Here is a 25,154-nt window from a genome sequence, read left to right as displayed (position 1 = left end):
TTTAGCAATGATTTCCATTTCCAACAACATGTAAAGCATCTTAATTGTTAGATTTTACCATAAAAAAAACAATCTAGAAGAAAAAAAATTGCCATATAATTTGTTTAAGAATGTCTTTTAATGTATTTCCAGTTCAGATACACAACATACAGTGTGTAATAGCCTCTATTTGAAATAGAAATATTAACTTTAATTCTTTCAAAGCCTTCTGTCATTTATGCTCTTTCACAGTATCTCGAGCATTAAGCAGGTTACTGAAATCAGACTAGATAAAACAGACAAACAGGTGCAAGCCATCACTTTACCATTCCATCATTAAAGGTTGTAATAATAAGCTAGTATCTGGATGCTTGGGTTTTTTTTTGTTTTGTTTTGTTTTTAAACCCATCGTGTCCCTTTCAAGCCAACAACAAAACTGTACTGTAAACATGTAAACTTGGTGAGTGTGCTTCCATTATCTGTTGGCTGTCCAAACCTGTTTCCCAAAAAAAAAAAAAAAAAAAAAAAAAAAAAACCAGTTGTAGTTGTAATACTGTTATTGGGCAACTCAAATTCACACATCAAATATCTGGGTCAATAACATCCAAACAGAGGTTTCAGACAAAATTGCAAAATATAGCAAACCAATTACCATGATTAGAGTCTCAATAGGACCAGAACAGTACAAGGGATTTCAGTCAGCAGTTATATTGTGTGACAATGGTCAAGATGGTGTGAGACACAAACAATTATATCCAACAGCATCACAAGTACAATGCCTTTGATTTGTGGTTTTTCGAGCACATTCGACCCATCTGCTCTCTCTTGTCCTTCTGCCTCATTTCTCGAATCCTCCACATTTCCGCTCGCCTCATCTGTTCTCTGCAGCTGCTCTTTGGCGTTTGAACCAATACAAGGACTCGTTTCATTGAAATCCATTGCTCATGATTCACAAGATTGTGCTAGATGTGTATGGCATGCTTTAAGACAGCCATTTATGCAGTAAGAGCCCCACCCCCCCACACCCCACAAAAAAAAGAATCACCACAGTATCAAGGCTACCCTGAGCTGTAAGCATTCCTTTTCATATTTACGTTGACTTCAACCATGCTGCGGTTTTCTTTTTTCATTTTTTCTTTAAATAAATCATTAATGTATGTTAACAGATGCGTGTATGCGTGTGTGCCCACAACCTATCCTCCTTGAGATCTAGGAATTAAACATACAAACATACGCATGAGTGCTAAACTTATGTACGTCATCTAAACTTGCACCTGTTGTCACAAAGTAAAGATCCGGCCAATCACTCAAAACCAAACGACAAACATAATATTTACAAATTCCAGCTTGTTCTCTTACACTTAGAAAATGTACAGTTTGTTTTTTTTTGAACATGTCGTCCTCGCAGCTCACTCCAGTCCAGCGTGAGGGATGGCAGTCTGGCTCCATGAGTGACGTTATCCTAAGCAGACAGGATACAGGAGATCACAAGGAGTGGGAGCTATTCCCGCTTGCCTTGCTTTTAGTGATATACGATGCATGAGTAATGTCAGTCAGTAAAGTTTTTTTTGTTTTTTGTTTTTTTTTTTAGAATGCATCCTCCAGGGTCTTGTCAGAATTGTCCAGAGTGCGACCCGACTCTGAGTTCAGTTGTGCGAAAGATGGGAAATGAGCATACTAGGCTTTTATTCTCACCTTTGGCCGTCATATATATATATATAAATGTATATATGTATGTGTGTTTATATATACATACACACACACACATATGTATATATATATACATACATATATATCATCCTTTATCCCACCTTACAGAGGGGAGGATCATAAAATCATAAAACAAACAGAGAAGAGCAGGCGAAAAGATACGCGTCAGGCAGTCTCTTGAAGCATGTGGTTTATGTCGGTCACGGACAAAAACCTTAATTAGACTATTCATGTTAAGTTTTTTGTAACAAAAAAAGGGGGGCTATCCTCAGGTGGTGATTGCGAGACAGTGACTGCGCAAGCAGCGCAAGAACAAAACAAATTGGGAGCAGAAAAAAGGCTCTCATCAGTCTTTCTAGTAGATTTGCATCACAGTCTCAGTGTTAGGAAATGAAAAAGAAAATAGCAAGAGTAAATATTTACTCTCTTTATTCTAATCATAGTTTTACACAATATTCATCTCTTTATACTTTGATACCCTTTGAAGTGCCACAAAGTGCAGTTAATATTAAAATACAAATCATTTCAGAAATAATAAAAAATAAAAGAATAAGAAGGCAAATTAGCAAACATGAAAAACAAAGCTCTCTGTCCACACTTTTAAGGGAGAAAAAAAATAAATCATGCAACTATCCCAGACAGAAACGTAGTTTATATTCTTTTTTTCTTTTTTTAAATGAGCATATATTGATTTGATGTGATTTCCCTTTCAAAAAGAGACAAGCCACAGTGCAACATTGAGCATAATTAAAATATAACCCTGTGTGGATCAGAAACAAAGATGAAGGGGGTTGGCACTTTTTATGAGGGTGATTCCATTTGTAAGATACAGTCAGGTCGCACCTCTGCAGGCGCTCCACTGGACGCCAGCGAAAGCGGAACTTTGTCACAGTACTTGGCACCAAGAATGCTGGTAAAAACAAGATATCAGAATATTGTTTTTGTAGGTTTTTTTTTTTCATTCATATCCTTACAATTTATTAATAATACATCATTTACATTTGTGTTTTTGTATAAAAGACTCCTAAAGGGAAAAAGAGTCTAGACGTGATTGTGAAAGAGGGGAAAGAATTTGAGATGAACATTGATTATGCCAGTGGTTTAATAAAAAGAGCTACAAGAGAAGATGGAGAGATAGAGAGAAAGTGCGCGAGGGGTAATGAAAAGAGAGAAACTGTTCAATGAGCTGGGGATACAGACAAAGGAATAATGAGAGGGAGACAAATAAAGTACTGGTCATGATTAAGAGTCTGTATGGCAAAGATGCAGCAAGTTCTACTGTGCAGCCTGGATTCCAGGTTGCAGCCCACAGACAAATGATCCACTTATTTCCTGTATCACCCATTAATTGAAGACCCAATCTGGATATGTTTCTGATCATCGGTCCTGAGTATGCAGGTTTTTAAAAGGCCAAACAGTTGGATTCGGCATTTAGGTCATCATAACTGACAACAGTGATCTAAAGCAATTTCAGGGACAGTGGGCAGGGATATTTTGGCGTTATTGATAAACAATTCCATAATAACCTTTCAGCGTGTTGCAAATCAAGTTATCTGAGAGAGAGAAAATGCCAATTCAGTACAGCCTTAAAAGTTAATTTGTAGCATCAAAGGAGGCTTTAGTGAGACGGTGCCCCCTGTTGGCTGTTCCATTACACCTGCACTGCAGGTCCCGGCAACAACTGTCAAAAGCCGTTTTTCTACTGAGTGGAATGGTTCAGTTTGGTACAGTACAGTACGGTTCGGAGTTGTACCCAAAAAAAAATATCTTTTTTTCAGATCAAATCACATTCCCCGGTCATCTATGCGCCACACCACACTTTAAGAAAGACCCTTTTTTTTCTACCGTGCAGTCACTTCTCAACAATTTTCATGTAAAAAAAAAAGCAATATAGTGTGTACATGCACTTAGCCCAACAGACCTTCTAGTCTCAAATACAGCACTCAAGTAGTAACGGGGATTTAATCTACACCATTTAAAAGCATCCATCCATCTACCACTTTATCCTCCACATGAGGGTCGCGGGGAGGGAGGGGGGCTGTGCCAAGACATAGGGCGAAAGACGGGTTACACCCTGGACAGATCGCCAGTCCATCACAGGAACACATATAGAGACAGACAACAACATCAATTTAGAGTGTCCAATTTACCTATTCCCCATATTAGGGAAAGGGAGGAAACCGGAGAACCTGTAGAAAACCAACACCCACATGGGGAGAACATGCAAACTCCATGCAGAAAGGCGCAACCGGGTCATGAACTTGAGTGTTCTTGCTGCAAACCAATTTCTGTTTTCAATCTTTTCAATAAAACCGTTTACTTTTTGCAAGGCTTGACTTTGTATTGTAGTCGTACAAATAATCCACCCGTTAAATACGTGTGTATGTGCCAGTTTGAGTGAGAAAGGAAAGAAGAAAAAGGTGAAGAGGTGTCAGTGTGATGTGTGATGTGTACGGTTAGCAGCCACAGTCTGTATAAAATTCCGAAAATAACAGCAGGAAAAGTGGGAAGGGCTGTGTGGTACATGTACATGCTCTGCTCTACGAAAATAAAGTGCCTCTGTTCACACAAGCAAAGTACCAGAGGTTCCCAACTACAGCTCTGAACCGGGAACTACAACATAAGCATCTCAGTTGCATTACTGAATCCGAGAGAATAAGAAGAAGATTACAAGTCGACAGCTGTTAGCACAGAGCTTAAAAACGTAGCTACCTTAGCCTTTGGCAACCTTTGACCCGTCCGGCTTTACTTCAGATTGGCTAATTACCATGGCTTTGGCTTGCTTTATTGGTTGAGCGCAGCATCCGTTTAACACCTCGAGGATAATTAGATGGAATCGCCAAAACTAAACCACAACAAAAGCACATGCAGCTGCTTTTTTTCTCCTCTCATTTTATGACCAGTGACATAGCGACAGAGAACTTAAATCCCTGAGTACCAGTCCCCAACCGTTACCGTATCGGGTGACCAAAGTAAAATGGTACTGTACGGTCAGCTGACAGTCAGGTGATTGGGTGACAGGAAAAACGTCACTCCCTTGCAATCAGTGTAAATATCCCATGCTAGTCGAGGCAAATGCCTGCGGTCTATTCTCATACAAAGCTTGACATCAAGTTGAGATAAACAGCCACAAACAAAAAAAAGAGCTGCCGGATGTGCTCCATTGTTTATTGTGTCACTTTCGATGTTGTCATCGGTACGGTGTCACCCTACGTGTCTCACTGACATGGCCATCAGGCACAGCCCACACTCCATCTACCAGTTAAAGGTACTATTCTCAGTCTCATTGCAAACCATCCTGTACTGTACCAAACCAAACCGGGCCATGGTGGAAAACACAGCAAAAGTCCAAGGCTCTGTTCAGACCTGGTATTAACCTGTCCTTACTGTGTGATCACATGTGGGGAAAAACTGTTCACACCTTAAATTAAAAACAGGACATCAGCTGAGGTGGTGTCCTTTCTGTCCTTGCATTCATTCATGCTCAAGAATGTGGCCACATGTGTCCTCAAACCACCAAGTGTAGTTTTTGTGATTTTCGGAGAATGCATTCAGGATGGACTTGGAGAATTCCGAACTGAAGTTAGTATGATTGGCACGGATCATGCAGGACAGACGTTAATACCAGGTCTGAATGGGTTCTAAAAGAGAATCGAGGCAATGGAGAATCACATTGATCTGATGAAACAAGTGCATTTGTCCACGCTTACCTAACGAAGAGTGATCAGGACAGAAAGCCTTAAATCTTAAAATGTTTAGTAACCCAAACCTCACCAATGAGTGCTTTTTCCACTGATCCTGCCGCTTTGAGTTTCACAATAAATGTAGATCACATGCTCATCTGCGTATCCATTTTCATCCTCGCACTTCCAGCACTGACAATACATTTCGCACAAAGTGAAATTCTCCAAAAATCAGACCACAGAAACAGCTGTTGGGACATAGCGTGGTGCCCAAGCACTCACTTCCAGATTGGGCCTTTTTAAAGCTGCAGTTTGTAAGTTTCAATAAATGGCAGCTTTATAACAGACAGCTTGTTGGAGCATATGTTGCTCCACACAGAGCTGCTCACTGCTATAATATCTTCACACTAAATGAACAGAAAATGAATATTTGCATTCTATGCAAAACAGGTTTGCATGAACAACACTACACAAAAAAGAATAAAAAAAAACAAAAAAACAAGCAAGCCGCACATTAGATGCTTGACTGATTGTGGTCAGCTTGAAGGCCTCTTTGAGAGAGCGACAAGCTTAAAGCTGCTTTTTTGGGGGGGCTTGTCCAAACGCCGGGTATTGAAAAGTTGTTAACAAGAAAAAAAACTAAGACGACAGGCTTTTGGCAAAGGAGTGATTTTAAATCGACTTCTCGATTAATGATTATATTTTCAAGATATTTAATGGCTTGATATCTTACAGACTGCAGCTTTATTTGAGGGCTTGATGCAAAAGACATATTAAAGAGGAATAGAGGGTGGTGAGAGTGAAGTTTATATGGAACAGTTTGTGCGGTTCGTCTCTGTAAGCCCAGAGTGGGGTAGCAGAGGTTGTGCCTAGTCCTATACACGGGTGGTGGAATGTTGGTGTGGCAGAGCATTGTTGCTGTGGCTGGGGACAGGCGTACCGGAAGGGGCCGGGACAGGGGGATACGTGTTGAATGGGTGTAGGGGCTGCATGCTGCTGATAGTGTTGGGGATCATGGTGATGGTGTTGGCTGTCATCAGTGGCACATCCTCCGGTGCTCGCCGCAGGGCCAGCGTGTAGTCAGGAGGACACACTGGGGGCCGCAGAGGCTCCAGGTCACCATGGACACCACGGGAAGGCAGGGGTGTGCCGTGCTCTAGCTCCACTCTCTGCTGCTTCATCTGCAGTGACATGAGCTCCTCCTCTTGGCTAAGAGCCAGGTCATTGTGCGGTGGCGCACCGACTACTCCCATGCCAACACCCATGCCCATTGTCGTGCCTCGTTGTGGCGAGAGTCGGCGGTGGCGCCGCTGCATGAGTTCGTGACGCTTATCCCGTTTATAGTAAAGTGCCGCAAAAGCAAGCACGTTGAGAAAAAGAAGCGAGGCGCCCACAGCTACCGTCACGCTCAGCTCGGTGGAGTAATCTCTGGTCTCAGAGGGGAAAGGATGGTAGGGGGTTCTCTCTGACCCATCAGGCTCAGGGTCAGGAGGGTAAGTGGAGATTACAGGGTGTCGTGTGGAACGAGTACCAGAGCTTTGAGGGCCCTTCCAGCGGTTGGGGCCTCCAGGTGGCAGTCGAGTTGTGAACGAGCTAATGATTTTCTCATGAAGGCTGTGCAGATGTGGCACAAGCTCCAGCCAGAAGGCCACCTTGTTGGCCCGGTAGTTGTCTCTGACGCGAGGCTTCAGGCCAATATGCAAGTACTGCTTGTCTTTGGAGATGAACTTGGTCCAGATGACCTCCTCAAAGCGGTTGGGCTTGGTGTGGATGAAGGTGGTGTCCTGAGGAACTGGCAGGTTTGGATCCCTGTAAGAGGTCCAGAGAGTGGACAACAACCAGTTTTACCAAAAGATGCACTGAAAGTGCTACTTGCATCCAAAAAAATGTGTCTCATTTGACAATGGTTTGAATCTAACAGACTGTCTTTATATTTAAAAGTTACACACTACAGATTTAAACAGGACAAATATGCACATTGGAAAGTATCTTTGAAATCTGTAATATTTTACTGACCCCGTCTTGGCAAAGTTGGTCCAGTATGTCATGACTACAGCACTGAGCATTACGTCGTTCTTGGAGAAGTTACAGGGAAAGAGGTCAGTGGCTCCCACCATGGGAATCCCAAAAACATATGGGATCTCATCTCCGTGGGCTGCGTCTGCCCACTCTGGCCTCGCCTCAGTCTGACAGTGGTGGTGGAAGGTGTAGAAGTAGACTGGCGACTGGAACTCAGCGTGCAGCTTGGCAGTGGCAATAGCCGGGGCCACCCACTGATGGTCCGTGAACAGAGCCAGGAGGGTCTTCCTGCGCATGTCGCTGTTGTCCCTATCCGCCCAGTCAGTGTACATGAATTTGATGGTTTCCCTCAGGATATCTTTACCTGGAAATAAACAAAAAGAGTTTGTGAGGATGCACTGTACATCCTCATCAAAGAGTGTACGGTAAACTATGAAACCCTAATTAAGTTATGTGAAATCATTTCTTATCAGCATTTATCATGACACTAAACACTTCTTATTTTTCAAAAGTCAAACTGATAGTAAACCATTGTCTTCACTGATATTGAATTTTATCTTATTAGTGGTCTACATTCATTGAAGTCACATCTGTAAGTTGTAAGGTAAAAAAAAAACCGGTCCAACCCATAGAAGTGTACAAAAAGCGACACAAACGTCAATACTGTTTTTGGACATTGAGACAAAACTCAAACAGATGTTATTTTAAATGTGTTTTATACTGTTTTATACTGCAACATCTGGTGTTCATGTACAACTACAGTGTTTGCAAAGGCTTATTTGCTATTATAGAGCTACATGTTCTACACTTGGACCCAGAGTTCCTTTGAGTTGATGCCTTTAAGCAGCAATGTCTTTAGCTCTATGTTTGATATACACAGTGCATGTTATAATTTTTTGAACTTTTAATGTTAGATAGTTGATGTCATGTTAAATGTTAATATATATATATTTTTTTTTTTTATTGTTGTACTACATTGTACTCTGTAACATTATTACCAATAATGAAATTCTTTGTGCTCAGCTCTACAAAGTAGTATGATGAGGTAGAAATGTAGTGTTATATACAAGAAATTATATATAAAATAGAATAAGGGGATATATATCAGGGGATCAGGGGAATCAGCAGTTCAAAAGCCTGATGGCTTGCAGATATAGGCTGTCGAGCATCCGGCTGATGCTCCTGTCTCCCAGGAGTAGGAGTGTGAAAAGTCCATGACTGGGATGACTGGGGTCAGAGATAAAATAAAATAATATAAAATAACTTAAAACTGTTATTCAAAGTGTTTGCTTGCTTTCTCAGTTAAATCAGGTTAAGAAGTGTCTCTTCAAGTTGAGTTATCTTGTACTTTTTAGGCAGCAAGTGAACTTTCTTATAGTCCTTATCTGCCACATTATCTTCATAGTTTAAAAAAAAAAAAAGAACTGTCTCAGCTTGTCAGCTTTACTGCTTGGACTGCACCAATAAAGACTCCAGACCAGAGCCAATATACAGGAAGCATCATAAACATTATTTACTGTGGACACTGTTTTATACAGCAAAATCAATGTTATCCTATGTGCTACGGGTGATTTCATCACAGCACATCGATGATCTGTTCAGTCCATGACTTAATTTCTTAGCTGTTCACAGCGGTGAGACAATGTCAAGCAGAAGACGCGAGGGACGGCGATGTCCACACGACCTGACAAAGGCACCAGCGGTCTAGAATAGTCGGTTAGCTTACATCAGTAAATCTGTGCGGATGTGCCTATGGTAACTGTTTCTGAATAATAAATGTACATCACACCAAACGGGAAAATGTAATGACACTCATTAACCGAGCGTTTCGTCATTCCTTCACCTCTCTGACAATTCCACCGCAATCATTGCAACAGTGATTAGGAGCAAACCTCACAGTTTGAGCGTGTCCAACGTATTCCAAAGTACACTGTTCTTTATGAATATTTATGAAAATGCAAATTCTCATTGACCAGATTTTCAAAGCTTTCCTGTTATCGCAGGAATGACCCTGAGATTCTTTACAGTGAAAGTCAGAGTTGAGAAAAGCGTAAAAAAAAAAATATCAATGTCTGCGTAAGTCTAAGATATATTATGATATGTCCGCTTCTTTATTTTGCAGTTTGACAGCATTTTCTCTCCTCCTCCCGCCAAAGTCCATAGAGAAAATCCTAACCACAACATTGCGTCAGTAAGTTCAAATGTGTTATTTTGTGACTTTAGTCCTTGAAATCCTTTATTTGGGTTTACCCAAGTGACATGAAATTACCAACTTTAAAGAGAGGCAAAAGAAAATGTCTGTGTCCCTAACAGTAAACATTTTTTCTCGATTACACTATGCAAGGTGTCTATCACAGCTTGAGATTAGTGAATAATAATGAGATGACATCGTGTCTGACCATCAGGGTATCCATACAGATTGTCCACAAAGTTGGAGATGGTGTAGTCAAATGACGCTGCTGATATTCCATTTTCCTCTTCGCTGTCATCCACAAACTTCAGCCCCTCTCCCTGGTTGACACCCAGCAATATGTCGTAGTTGAGGAACTCGCCCTGGTGTGAGCACACACACACACACACACACACACACACACACACACACACACACACACACACAGCATGTCAAAAAAGTGTAACAATCAAGGACAATGCAACAAGCATATCATGTGCAGTGTTCGGTTTAATGCCATGTTTTACTTGTATGTGGCGTTGTGGGTGCAAATTTGGTTAACAAATCTTTCACTGGACTTTGGCGTTTCATTATCAAAGGGGTCGGTTCATGTCCATCCTCATGCTAGCTTAACTGAGCCCAGTAGTAGTATTTCTTGTGTCACTGGTGGGAATGAGCTCCCTCATGTGGCTCAGGGATGTACTGCAGATATAAAACGATTTATTTAAATAAAACAAACAGTGACTTCACGACTTAAGTTGTGACTCAACCTCAAAAGACTTGAGACTCGAGGACACTTAAATTATACCAGTAGGTGTCAGTCGTGGGCTGGTTACTCTTCGGTATGGCACTGTACTTCAGCCTGTTTAATGTAATGACAAACTCTGAACACTGTGTGGATGGTAGTACAGTACATGCTTGGAATTAAAAAGATTTAGCTATGCAGTGTTAGGGACAGACCAGATGGAACGAGAGACTTGACTTGGAGCACAAAGACTTGAGACTTGTGAACATGTCTATAAGACACACAGAGAAACGAGCTCTGACCTGCTGCATGAGGATCTCAGGATCATCTGGAACGACATCCCCATCCACCACAGGTCCAAAGGCAATGTGATAGCGTGCAGGCTGAATATCTTGGTCCACCAGCTCCCGGAAACTTTTCCTCCGCAGGCACTCCACCAACTCACCCATGTCCTCCAGAGTGCAGCCGACCTTCCTCGCGAGGATCTTTGTGTACATTAGCGGCCGGTAGTTGACTGACCAGCTGGAGATGGCGGAGCCACTCTGCGCAATGGCCCTCTGGAACAGGCCTGTACAGAGCGGGATCATATATAGCACATAGCATATTCTTTCATCTGACACACTTTTGCGAGCAGCTGATGGGACCCTCAAGGCTTTACAGCTTGAGAGATCTCAATAATGCATATCTCGGAGGAAGAGGAGTGACTGTAGAGCTATACTGCGTACGTACAAAGGGAGACGATAACCTGCTGTGTTTCATAGCTGCAGAAAATCTTTATGAATATGAGCGAAGGAAAATTCAGAGCTTCCATAACATCCAGCAGGAGACAGCAACAAGAAAACGGGTGACAACTGTGCACAGAGCAGTGGGCGATGCTGGATTAAAGCGAGAGCGACAGGAACAGAGACAGCAAGAGGAGCAGAAAACACTCGCACTGTTGCATCGCTGCACTGTTATGTAAAGTGGTTTGCTGTCCCTCTGTTTTATCTGCAGATTCTGTCATTAATAATTAAGCCCCCCCATATTCTGCATGTGCCCCACCCCCACTCCTCTCCCTGTGAAATCAATTAAAAAGCCTCTCCGCTGCAGCTCCAGCTCCACTGCTCATCTAATGTCTCCCCTGTACAAACACGCCCGCGCACACACACACATGCATACTCAAGTGTTGAAAGTAAAAGTACACATTTTTTTTTAGATTTTTGAGAATTCACCACATTTAACATTAAACATAAACCTCCATCCGGGGGGCACTGTGCCAATCTCAGGTGACATAGGGCGATAGGCAGGTCACAGGGCCACATATAGAGACAAATAGACATTCACTCTCATTCACACCTACAGTCAATTTAGAGCATCCAATTTACGTAATCCCCATATTGCATATTTTGGGATGAAGCCGAAGAACCCAGAACATGCAAACTCCATGCAGAAAGTGCAGAATTTAGACAAAAATTAAAAAGTTAGGTTTTTTGAGAAATATATCTGGTCTTGACTGTTTTGCTAACGATCTCGACCCACAGGTCAGTGGTCCCAACATCGCTAGTCAAATTAATTCTTCCTTCTTTTTTTTTTAAAAAAAATTAATCCTATTTAGGAAATGCAGTGGAATTAAAGTTGTGAGAAATACAAAAACTCAAGCTAGCCCAACATTTCATTGTATTTCATCACTGAAGTGATAACAAGTTTTGACAAGAAATTTAAAAAAGGGGCTCCTAATATAATACGACACAACATCTGCCAGGGTTGAACGCTATAATCCACACAGCGTGTGCAGCACGGCAGTGTCCATGCAAAGCATTCGAGTTAGGTTGTGAGTGTATCAGTGAGTATTTGACAGCAAGCAGTGCAGTCGACAGCTGGCTACTTGTCAAAAAATACCAACTTGGCCAGTACTACCCAATTACTGAAATGCTTTTCCTTGTCCTCTTGAATATTTTCTGATTCAGAACAGATACAGAGATGAGCCTCCCACCACACACACACACACACACTCATACGGTTCAGTTATTTAATTAAACGTTAAAACATATGCCATTTCATTTAGCACATACAAGATGTTGATTTTATCCGTCCAATGTCTGCTGGGGTGAAGGTTGATGGTTTGGTAATAACATAACGTCTTAGTTCTTTGGAAAACAAGCCATTTTAATTCACCTTCCAGGATGTGTTCTGACAGAAGGTCATATCAAAAGCAAGTGTGTATTTAAGAGATCCAACATCCAAAAACAGACCTAGAAAGTAGCCTTAATAAGCTGTATTGGCCACTGCTCTGGATCATAAAGTACTGCTCTAATGGCCCAATGCTACTGCAAGATTTATTTTTACTTTAGTGGAGAAGGATAATTGAACAAGGGTGATTTTGTAAGTGCAGTTCACTGATCTTTGCCTCATTTGGTGCAATGTTATTTGGGATTATTACAGCGCTCCTTTGCCAAGGTGGGTATTGGCTTCATGGCAAAATATCCTTCTTCTGTTTACTCACTCACACTGTTGCTTTTCAGATTACTTCAGATTACAGGGGATACACAAAGACCCTTAGCATTTAAAATGGGTATGGTGTGGTTGCTTAAGTTCCACCATCAGATTCACTTTAGTTTTACATCAAACCTATATGATTAATTTTCTTGAGACGGAAATTAAAGAGGCTGCATCTGCATATTCAAGTCATAATCTTTGATCAAACAAGTCATATTCAATCACAGTCATTCTATGACTTACAGAATATAACACATATCTTACATATATAGCCTTTAACAAGTGTATGTTTATTGAAATAATAAATACAGTAGCATAAAAATGGAATCCTCTGTTATACAGCTGAAATTGCAGGTTAGCAGCCGGAAATTGCTAACTGTAATTGCGCTGTAATGAAATACACAACCCACAGAGTCGTGAAAGTTAATCCTGTTTGACAGCTAAAAGTGACAATGCCAGTGAAGGAACCTCACCCTCAGAGTGATGGGAGAGGATGAGAAGGTTCACACAGGCAGCACCGGCCCCGGAGCCAAAGATGGTTATTCTTTCTGGGTCTCCTCCAAAGTGGCCGATGTTTTCGTTGAGCCAGCGCAGAGCTTGGATCTGGTCCAACAAGCCATAGTTCCCCTTTGCAGACTGGTCCCCTGTGCTCAGAAAGCCTGCGGGGTACATTAGAACAAACATAGGGAGAAAGTACAGATTTATGAGCAGATGGAGGAGCGGCACATAAATTCAGAGGCACAGGATAACATAATCCTATGTGTTTATTGTCATTATTTTAACATTATCCCCCATTAAGAGTAGATGAAACTCCTCAGCCTCCGACTCTTTGCCAGTCTGAGGAGATTTTACACAGAAAACCTGCCAAATTACTCATTTTTAAGACCCAACCTGGAAATACAACGCAGTTAAGAAGACAAGCAGAGAGAGGAGCACAACAGAAGGCATGTTTCACCTACTTATGCAGTTGGTACACTCAGAGCCGGATTAACGTAAAGGCAAACTAGGCACGTGCCTAGGGCCCGATTGGCAGGGGGCCCACACAGAGGGACAATCAAAACCTAAGAATGACTTGGTCCGCGTTTCAAGATTTGACTACTTATTAAACTATTCAATTTAATCAACACATTTAATCAAGATTTTCTGCTAAATGCAATAGCTTACAACATTTATCTTATTTGCTCTGTTTACATAGCAATGCTGACACCTATTGGTGATTTACTGGTACTACTGCCTTAACAATGACACTTGCAATGGATCAGATAAGGATAATTTAATAGCATTTAATAGAGCCTCGCAGTAACGTATAAATAAGGTAATAAAAATCAAAAAATAGTCTGATAGACTGTTTAATATACGACACATGACTTATTTTGGCATACAAAGAACCAACTCGTAACCAAAGACTACGCAATGTAAAATGTGAATTAACTTTTATTAGTAACTTTGGTAAGTTTCAGATTTCAATTCATAAATACCATTGATGAAGGGGGGGCCCAAAAAATACAGTCTGCCTAGTATAGTCCATTTATTTAATCCGGCTCTGTGTACACTCCCACAACAAGACAAAATAAACTGAAGTAAATGTCAGCCACAGACACACAGGATTCACACCATATTCTCACAAGCACACACAAAGACATCTGCCGCTTTTCAAATTTTTGACTGTTTATTATTTTAATAGCTCAAAGGTTTGAAAATGTAATTACACACTACCAGAAAAGCATAGGAGGGACGTACATGTTGTATTTATACTAAATGATGAGAAACCTAACATCAGCTGTTGATCATGTCAACGTCCTAGACGTTGCAAAAATGAAAGCTCTGTTTCACAGGTTCTCAGTTGGGGGGTCCAGCGACCATTGGTGGTCCATGTCATTATATATTTAGCATGATTTACATTGTAAGTTGGTCTACTTTGTATTTTAACAAAGCACTTCAAAACCAAAAATACAATGTATAGTACATTAACGTTCATTGTATAATCTGAAATAGATTAATTTAATAGATGACTTTCTTATCAATCAATTTTAAGTATTTCCAAAAGCAATAGATGATGGGGTTCCGGTGAATCCTACCACATGATCAAATATTCTTGTCTTGATTGTTTCAATAGAATGCAGATTGAGATGTTGAATAATACATTTTGATAATATAGCTGCCAAAATCTTAGGACGACGCAAAATAAAAGATTCAAGATTGAAAGATTTGTGCCGTTGCTTCATTGTAAAGCTGCCCCACAGTTGCTCAAATCCAGTTTATGGATTGCTAAAACATTGGTTACGACAGGTGAAAACAAAACCTTTCACCTGACTTCTCATAGTAGCTTCTGATGCCATTCCAAGTCAAGGGCACTTCTGATATACTTTGCCAAATAGTCTATACGTTAGATTACAATGTTATATAGTTCTAATTATGTTAGTTACAAATAATAGCATAACAACTGCGGACCAAGTGAGTTCGCCGGGCACAGACTAGTTGCTGCGTTATATGTGAGGCAGCTTAACTAAATCAGTTCAAATTCACGTCATTTAATTCAAAATAATGTGATGACAGACATTAAAGCGGTTGTCAGCGCTGTTATAATTTGGACTAGCTTTAGGCTAACTACCTGCTGTTTACACTGTGCTCCCTATACCGCAATGAATGTTTCTGGTGAGGGGACAGGACATTTATTCTTTAATATGTGTATATTCATATACACATCACTTGAGTTGTATAAACAGAAACCGACAAGTGGAAAATCAAGCAATAAATCAAAATATATTGGATATGGTTTCGTGGGGATAATGGGATATATTATGCACAGATTTGCGCTTGTCACAATTTATATTGGGCCCCAGAGGTTTGTCATCCTAAAAAAGTGGATCTGCATAAAAAAACAAAAAAAAACAACCTCTACTCTAGATAAGTGGTAGCTGTCGGAATATAGAGCTATTTAACATAATAACAAAAAACGTATTTCACTGACAGCAGGTGTAAAGAAAACATAAATTGCAGCTCTGTAGTGCAGCCATGCATACTTGTGTTTACTTATGTCAGGATATGTACATTAAAATCTAGTATATTCAAACTATAAACAAGGTCCTGAGGTCATGGTTAGTGTCGCTGCATGAAGTCCGTTGGTTAGATTGTCTCCATATGGCATAAAGACACCTCAATGCTTTGTGATTAATAAAGTGATCACAATTCGAAACGTTTCCTCGGGAGATGAAAAAGACATATATCAATGTTGTGAAGGGTGGCAGTAAAGTAAAGTGATAGGAGTCCACAGGCAGATGGTGGGAGACAGCAGTCAGTGGGTTGGAGTGCTGAACGGCAAATGGATTATAATGTGATGGCAGGGATGATAACGATGGTGATGATGACATCCTGCCAAAATGACCTTCGCACCACCATCGGCTTGACACACATCTCAACCACACTCTTGACTGAACACTGTGCACTACACCTAGCGGCACTTTAAAAGCTTTTTTTGCTTGGGTTCCCTGGCTAAATCATGATTCATATTACAAAAATCCTTTGACAAAAAAACACGACACAAATGCTTTCACCCTTTTAGGACAACTTTGCACAATGAAATATCGGCCTGTGAGAGATGCAGGGGTTGCACAAAATGTTAACTTGGAGAAGGTAGCGCCGGGGAGTGGGCGAAACATCAATATTATCTCAATATCTTCACATGGAGCAAGATATTATCTTCGATTTTGGATATCATCATATCGTGATATGACATCTGTGATTGGTTTAAAAAGGCTGTTGCAGCCTTGACCTTGTGGCATTTAGTATTAAATATTACATTTAAGAGTGATTAAAATCACACGGAATTAAAATGTTAAGACTTAGACCAATTTTAAGCAACTTAAGCAGCTCCCCTGAGATACTGAATAGCCATCGCTCCTAGAAAACTACAACATTTCACTTTGTTGATTGTCCGGCGCTTTAAATTTGTCATCCAGATCATTGGTCTGGTTGATTGTAGGTCTATGCAATTCTATTGGTCACGCGCCTTGAAAGTGGGAGGTGACTACATTCTTTCCAGACTCGATCTTAAAGGTGACTCAGATGCAGTTTGGCGTTAGCCATGCTATGAAAATATGGAATATAAACACATTAGGGATGGTAAAAGGTGAAAAAAAGAACACAATTACATTTTATATAAAGTAAGTAATATAAAAAAAAAGTAATTTATTAACTTATTATTGCTTTTTGCAGGAGCAGTTTCCATAGAAATGTTTCTAATTCGAACCATATCAGAAATAGTTTTAAAGGGACTATGCCCAGCAATCGGGATATAGTTCACATGTTTTGGAAGTAATTGCTTTATCCTTGGATCATCCTGGCTCTGGTCCTGATGTGACTCTGACCTGGTTACGTATATCAGCACTGGCCCACGCCTCTAATCAGAACCATAAGCATGTGGAAGTGTCTGCCCTGACTGTGTGCTGAGCTGAGCCGCCTGCCACAGTTGCCTGGCAACTGTTCAGAGCTTCAGGCAAAATGGTATGGACAGACACTCACAAAAGCACTTGCATGCACGAAATTCAAGCACGTCCATATTCAAGTGCACAAACTATGCCACACAAAAATACAGTCACTACACACATGCGTAGATAAATGTCTAACTGTCACTCCCTCTGCCAGGGCAACATAAAGAATTTGGTTTCGTCCTCTATCACTGAAGATAAATCAAACAAGTTCTTTCTTCTTCACGGAGTCTCTCCTTATACTCATCTGCTGAGTTAAGCTTCCTACAGACTTTAGCGCTGAGAGCAGCAGTTTATGAAGCCGAACTCATACATATTCAACACTTGCTTTAGGTAATGGCCAAGGAAATGTGAGGAGAGTCATCAACCTTTAAGTAAAGATACTGGCATGAAGACGCAGGGAAAGGAAATGAATGGCCGAGAGACAGCAGAGAGGAGTGGTGAGCATTAGATGGAGGGACGTTTAAAGCTCGTGCACTCACAGACTTCTAATTGTAACTGCCTGACCTTTGGGAAAGTGTATTTTTATTTATTTTTTTAATTATGAAAGCATGATATTTCAATTTAATGCAATACAAAATAAGATTGAGCTTTTAGTTGCTGTACAATGAAGAGATGAGTCATGGTGAGAGCACTGATATGGTGCTGCATCAACAGCATGAACTTAAAATAGAAATGTATCAAGATGATTTTTTTTTTTTTGGGAAATTCCAAATTTCAAAAGAGATTTGGAGTATATATGAAAACAACAAACATGTTTTTTAGTGTTTTTGCAGGGGTGGCACGATATCACATTTGGTGCCCGATCACAAACTTGAGTATCTACCAATACCGATCTGTCTGTCAGTCTGATAGCAGTCATTTTGGATTTTTTTTTCAACTATCAAGCTGTTAACAACACATTTGTGCTAGCCATTGAATGTTATTTCGAAGACATAGTTCTCCAACAAATATTCTGCTCCCATAAAGACGAAATAAACAGCCCAAGACATTACTCAACTCAAAATTGCTTATTTTATATACAGTGTGTGCATTTTGAAGCATGCAGATTTGTATTCATTTTTTATCCCAGCCGGTGAAGTATCAAAATGGCTCATCCCTAACATTTAGTGTAATATGAGGGATGAGCCAGTGCAAAACTCAGGATTGGTACTACTGGTCAAAACCACTGGACTGGATATCAGGAAAAATAAACCACTTAAAAATCTGATAAATTCCAAAAACCCTACATTTTACTTACTAGTAGTACACAGTGTAAAATGTGGCCTGTTTTTCCTTTATATAGGGGCATTCTATTTGTTTTCTAGTAAGAACATGGTGTTTTTTTAAATGGATGGTTTTGGCTTGATGGTAAATGCATCAGCCACATGTGTTGTGAACAGCTTGGCAGTTTAAAAGATGCAACAAAGTGTGTATTGGACTGATATCTGTAGATTCTAAAGGTTGTGATAGTATATGTATCAGACAAGAAATGGTTTTGAGCTTTCCCAATCGTTCTCTGCATCCTCCCAAATTCCCAGAACTAAAGTCTGTGGTCTCTGGTCAGAGGCATCATGGGAACACACATCTGCAGACCCTTTTTTCAACTGAACAGAACAGTGTGACTGCAGTGGGTCACGGAACATATTTCTGTGAACAGAGGAGAAAGAATCAGATGAGAGGAGGGAGGGAGGGAGGGGGTGAGGTGGGAGGGAAAAGGAGCAAAAGAAAAACAATCCAGAGACATAAAAAGAGGAATTAAAACAAGTACTGCCCAAAGCTACTGTCACAGACCAGAGAAGTGAAAGGGGAACTAAAGGACATGTATAATTCCACTGCAATGTCAAAAACCAGAGGGAAGACAATGGCCATTTAATACACAGGGAAGGAGACACATTTGATTCCTATATATAAGAGTCACAACTTCAAGTAGATCAAATATTGACACACTAATAAAAAAAGATGGACAGATTTCCTGCACACTGAAGATCCATTTTGATAATAATATGATCATTGAATTCTAAATTTACTTATGATTTAACCTTGGTTATACATTATTATAGCCAAAGGTGGATTTGATATGACCTTTCAAAGAGCATTGAATTATAAATTAACATACAGTGTTTTAATCTGGCTGAGACTAAGGGGCATAGACGTTTGTTAGTGTATAACACAAACTGCCACTTTGCCAGGTTGCAGATCCCCTTCACTCCGTGTCTCTTAATTTTACGCTGGATGACAAGACTGCGGAAAATCCTTCAGAAAATCCTTGTGGTGAAAATAGTTCTACTTGGTGTCTAACGAGTGCTGCAATTCTCTCACGAGTTTCCTGCATTCAACTGGAATTTTATTGATAGCATTTGAATATACTACCGATGAGTATGTTAAGTGTGTAATCACTTTAAAATAAAAATATTGCATATTCACAAACAGATGCAGATTCAAAAGAACAAACGGAAACAAATGCAACGTGAGAAACGCGCCGCAAGAGAAAAACGATCTGCAGAAAACCAAAGCACATGCATCAACAGAAACGGGCTGCAAAAACAAAACGATGCCAAACCGAGAACACACACAAATCCCAAAAACAGCAGCAGGAGAGAAAGACTTTTACTGCTTTCAATCTCGGAAAATAGTAGCCGAGTAAGTCGAGGAAATTACTCTAATAGTCCGCAAAAAGTGATCGGTGGGGATTCTAAACACTGCCGTTACCAGAAATGCATTTACACTGTAATTGGGCTCCCTTCCGCGCAGCTAACCTGCTCTCAGTACACTGCCCATGGGCTTCCAATGTCATTGTATTTATTACCTTACTAATCTCATTCAATTTTTACCCAATTCACGTGCCCATTCAGAAGGTGCCAAGCTGTTCAGTGAAACTGGGCTGGTGTGCTTTCCTGAAAGCTTCAAATGTCACACTAAAAAGACATCTTAAAGTTTTTGTTTTTTTAAAGAAACAGCAGTTTTTTCTAGTTTTCCCAGAAAAAAAAAAAAACACTTAACACACTTAAAATATACATACAAGTGGATACATGTAACAATATATTAATAGCACAATTACACATTTTCCTGTGGTCCCAGTTTAGTTGCTATCATGCATTTTGAAGGTCATAGTAGTCGATTGATGCCTACATAAGTTCTCCAACACACTTAGGAGGGGAGGGTGAAGTGAGGGATATTCATTTGTATTTTCCACCAACTGAATAGACTGATTTTTGAAGGTGCAAGGCTTGAAGGTGGGCAGCAAAGGTGGATTCACAGAAAGAAGGTGCTGGGTTTGATTCCTGGTCCGGTGTTAGACACCTCGGCTCAGGTTGGTCCATTTTTAGTGGACCAACTATGCCATTTGAAATAAAACAAACAAACTGATTTTTAAAGCTTTTGACTCAGGCAAATCTTTGAACAATGCGATCCCTTTCCCCTTTTTCCATTTTCTATTCCCGTTTGCTGTAACTGAGCATTGTGATCATCTCTGCAGTATTGTCAATGTTTGTCGATGTTGGGTTTATTGTTACGCTCTCTGCTCATGTTCGAGTTCTAGATTATTTGTTTTACTATGTCTTATTCTTTTAAAAGCATAACCCGGGAGATTAGCTGCTTATAAGCCACAGCTAGATGTCACATTCATTAAAATGTATTGTCCTTTTCATCCTGGACAGATTGACAGTCAAATATCAATAATAATAAAAAAAACTATTGCTTTGATTGATTTTTATACCCAAAAACACACCTAAGAATAATCCAGACACAAGTTGTAGCTGGACAATGCACTTGTGCCACGCACTTTCGACCATGTGTGACAGATTGCTTAAATTGATTGTTATGCGATGAGTAAGTTGTTGAGCAGTATGTATGGCAGGCTGCATTAATTATCTTCCTTGGATTTGACTGCTCCAGCTGTGCCACTGGAGGCCAGCTTGGCATACAGATTGGTGTCACTTTCATTCATCACACCTATAACTCATTACTGTTCAATGTGAAATTTGCCAATAAGGGAGAAGGTGTCCTTAGCTCTCATTCCGATACATGTCACGTCGCTGAAACTTTCCCAACTGGGAACCTTCTAGACACGGCAACAGATATACAGTACAGCAAAGGCAAGGGATGTCTTGTATTGTGGTTTTTAATGTGTGGGCCCATGTGCATCTCATCACAGTTTAGTTTTGTGTGCCGCTATCACAGTCTGCAGAGCACTCACAGTGGGAAGATTGTGGCTCTGAGCGAAGAGTGGGAGGTGCATTTCATTTGTATTGGGGGATGACCGAGTTGTGAGAAGGCAGCAGGCTGAAATTAACAGAGGGCAAAATGTGTGCCCGGCTTAAAAAATGTTGTTTATGTCACAATAATTGGATGTTTTTGAGAACAAGGGGTCAAAATATTTGAACCGATTCTCAGGGCTATAACTGACTCGACCCATGCTGCAAATATTTTCATGTGCATGGGCTTGTAAATTCCCGCCATTTAAAGAACAGAACGATTGGTGTGTATTAAATGAGCACATCGTGTTTTACATCCTGTAAAACAAAAATAAAACCCATCTAAGACTGATTTTTTTTTTTTTTTTTTTTTTTTTAAATCAAATTCATTATTTGGCAAACAGATGGACTCAGGACTCAGGACCAGGCAGACTTGGAGATGTGAAGGTCATAGAAAAGGCATGAGAGTTACAACTTTTTAATCAGCTTTAATCATATTGTCCTTTTTGTATTTTCATGTGTTCTGCATCAAAACACAAATTCCTTATATCTACTTGGCAAAAAAAAACAGAGGCATTATTGATTTAGATTCAGATTCTAAATAATGCCATATGCATTTCTGTAACACACAGTAAGTGTTCAATTGCATGTTTTTGGGGTAAAACAACAAAATAAGATCAACAAATATGGCTACCAGCTGTCCTGAAAAAAATGGATCAAATGGCCATGAGCAAACTCATGGAGAACGACTCCGTAGCTCAGCCCCATGTTGCTTCTTCCATGTGTTGGCACATTTTTTTTGGTAAAAATTGGATTGGTTCAGTCTTGCTGCTCCAGCTGTGGTTGACAGCTGTTTTCAATGAAAAAGTTCCGATGTATTCTCTGTATCGTTGCTTCTGTGCACCAAGTCACAGGCAAACTGAGACGAGGAACACAGCAATAGCACATGCAGCTGCTGAAGAGGCAGATGTTGACTTCAGGAGGAAGTGAAGCACAAAAGCAGAGGTAAAAATAGGACAACAATGCAGGCCATAATAAACATGAGTCCGAATTAGTGCAGTTAAACAACTGACTGTGTTGAAAGGTGCCCATGGCTGTGAATGCAGTTGCTAATAAATGCTACATGGATGCTATAGGAAGCTATTGGAGGTTAGCAGAGCAGTGGCTGTCATGCTAACAAAAGAGCAAAAGTTGCCAATGTTGCTAAAGTGATGGTGATGTCATTGCAATTGGATCATTGATGTATTTCAAGAATTCGTCACGTCTTGCGCAAGCTGCTCACCTAGCGCAAGCACCAAAACTCTTCTACTTGCTTGACGCGTCCGTGAATAGCCAAAGGCATCATGGGAATAGTAACAGGCGTGGCATTTTTACAATGTTATATTTTGCCCTTTAAAAATGTTGATTCGCCTCAGCTCTTCAATTCACATACTGCAGTAATATAAAATATTAAATTGTCTCTACCAAAATACACTGTGGGAACATTGTAGAACCTTTTTCTGTTTCCACTGGATGTGGAGGTAATAACAGGTTTTACACAATTTTAATATTTCAGTGTTTCCACAAATGTTGCTGTCACAGAACTCAGGGAGTTTAAACATTATTGTCCAAGTTTTAGTTGTTGGCTCATTGCTATGCTTTTTCATCTGCTTTTATATTTTGGTTTCAGCAATTGTACAGTAACTGCTCTTGGAAAGGTGCTTTACAAATAAAGCTCACTATTATTATAATTATTAAAATTACTATTGTGATTATTATATCAATATTATATTAATATAATGATCTAAAGAACTAAAAAACATTTTTTTTTAAATTTTGCAGCAATTCATACAATTTAGGTGACAACACTGAGAAAGCCTTTAGAGATTTAATCTAATTTAATTGTTTTCTTTCATTCGTACCAAAAGACAATAATTTCACACTGGACCTTTACATTTCAACAAAGTACGTTTTAAACTAAAAACTGACTTGATGATAAAATCATATTCTAAATGAAATTGCTATAGCAACATATGCCACATTTATTTGGACATTTTACCCAAATAATTTAGCCCAGGTCTTTTGACAGCTTTTAAACAAACTTGCTATTAATAACACAGTTGTACTGATGTATTTACCACCAAGGCATCACCAGTTAATTTAAAACATAACTCTCTATTATATTGTGCTTCCTTAAATGGAAGAAATGTCACCACAACATAACTCAGTTACGTAATTCCGCTCCTTCTTTTTTTAATTAAATTCTACTACCAATTAAATTACACACAGCTGGTTTTCTTTCTTTCTTTTTTTTCTTTTTATCTTAAAATAAGTCAGCACAGTTGACATGATGCAACATGTCAAACATGAACAATCACTCACTGTGGTAAACAAGTGATAAACAACGTGGTAAACAACGCTGCAAAAAGTAGTGCAACAGCTCTACAATGCTGCAATGGAGCAAAACCCACATTTATAATTCTCTTGTGTTGTGTTGAGAAAGTATAAAAAATATATACATCAGTTCATTATGAAGCTGTTGCGGGACATATTAGAATGTGGCAGCCAGCCATAGCGTTAGATAATTAATGTGCAAGTACTGAAATATTACCTAACGCAATAGTAAATGTGGAGAAATACATTTTGGTAGAATAAAACAAAACAGATGCTAAATTCATAGCTCTATTTACGCCACACAGAACACTTCATGAAGCTGCAAGAGGAAAAAAAAAAGAAAGAAGCTGAAATCATGTAGAGAGTGCAGAGAAACGTTTCCAGAAGAAGGGTTTTGTATTTTTGTTCCTCAGGTAAAAAATGTTCCTACTCCCATAGACCATGACGGTGGGCCCTTCCCTAGAGTTCATTAATTAGTTAATTAGTCTGAACAGATGGCTATGCAACACAAATCAGATTGCTCTCTGGGCCTGGAGCAGAAGAAAGGTAGAGGAAGGTGAGCCGGGCACCGATCACAAATCTCACCTGTCATCAAACCTGTGAACTGGGCTGTGGAGCAGCGGGCTTTTTCTCATCATTCACCCATTTTTATTGAACAACATGAACAAGCGTGTAAGAGGCTGCTCTGGCCACACATTTATTTGCTGATTTTATACTAGTAGGCTCCGTTCGCTGATGAATACACAGCTGTTACACATTAATACACTTTTTTTTGTCATATTCATATCATTGCACGGGCAATCTCCAAAGTATCTCATAGACCTTTTCTATGACTCATAGACTCAGATCATCCAACCAGCTGCTTCTGGCTGTCCCGAGTTCTAGACTAAATCTTAGGGGGGGACAGAGCCTTTTCAGTTGCAGCTCCAAAGCTCTGGAACGCTCCTCGCCGCCACATGTTCGGCTGTCCCCCACACTGCCTGTTTTTAAATCAAACCTCAAAACACACTTTTATTCCTTGGCTTTTGGCTCGGCATGAGAGTTGCCTATTTCAATCTGTCCTTCCTTTCCTATTGGTCTTAATGCTTTTATTACTTTAATGTCCTGTTGGTTTTAAGTTGGTCTTAGTGTTTTCTTATGCTGTTTTATGTCTAACTGTACAGCACTTATGTCAACTTTGTTGTTTTCAAATGTGCTTTACGGATACATTTGGAGTGGATATTGCAGGAAACTATGAAAGGTGGCAAGATCAGTGTACAGCACTTTAAAAATAGGAATTGCCCTTATATACTTGAGTACTTGTTACGCTACTATATACACTTGTTAGCATTATGTATT

General features: G+C 39.9%; 1 protein-coding gene across 1 annotated transcript in view; it reads right to left on the bottom strand.

Annotated features, from left to right (window-relative positions):
- Positions 1–4,979: 4,979 nt before the first annotated feature.
- Positions 4,980–25,154, bottom strand: part of nlgn2b (neuroligin 2b) — a 77,542-nt gene continuing 57,367 nt past the window's right edge. Inside the window, exons 5-9 of the mRNA XM_058628165.1 lie at positions 13,255–13,440; positions 10,609–10,874; positions 9,791–9,944; positions 7,389–7,755; positions 4,980–7,181 (exon numbers count right to left, since the gene is read on the bottom strand). Coding sequence (XP_058484148.1) covers positions 6,248–7,181; positions 7,389–7,755; positions 9,791–9,944; positions 10,609–10,874; positions 13,255–13,440 — 1,907 coding nt within the window. The 3' untranslated portion in view covers positions 4,980–6,247. The remainder of the gene's footprint in view (positions 7,182–7,388; positions 7,756–9,790; positions 9,945–10,608; positions 10,875–13,254; positions 13,441–25,154) is intronic.

The sequence above is a fragment of the Solea solea genome, chromosome 4 (assembly GCF_958295425.1).
Source record: "Solea solea chromosome 4, fSolSol10.1, whole genome shotgun sequence".
In the NCBI taxonomy this organism is placed as follows: domain Eukaryota; kingdom Metazoa; phylum Chordata; class Actinopteri; order Pleuronectiformes; family Soleidae; genus Solea; species Solea solea.
Note: the sequence above shows the minus strand (reverse complement) of the source record. Positions and strands in the feature narration are given on the sequence as shown.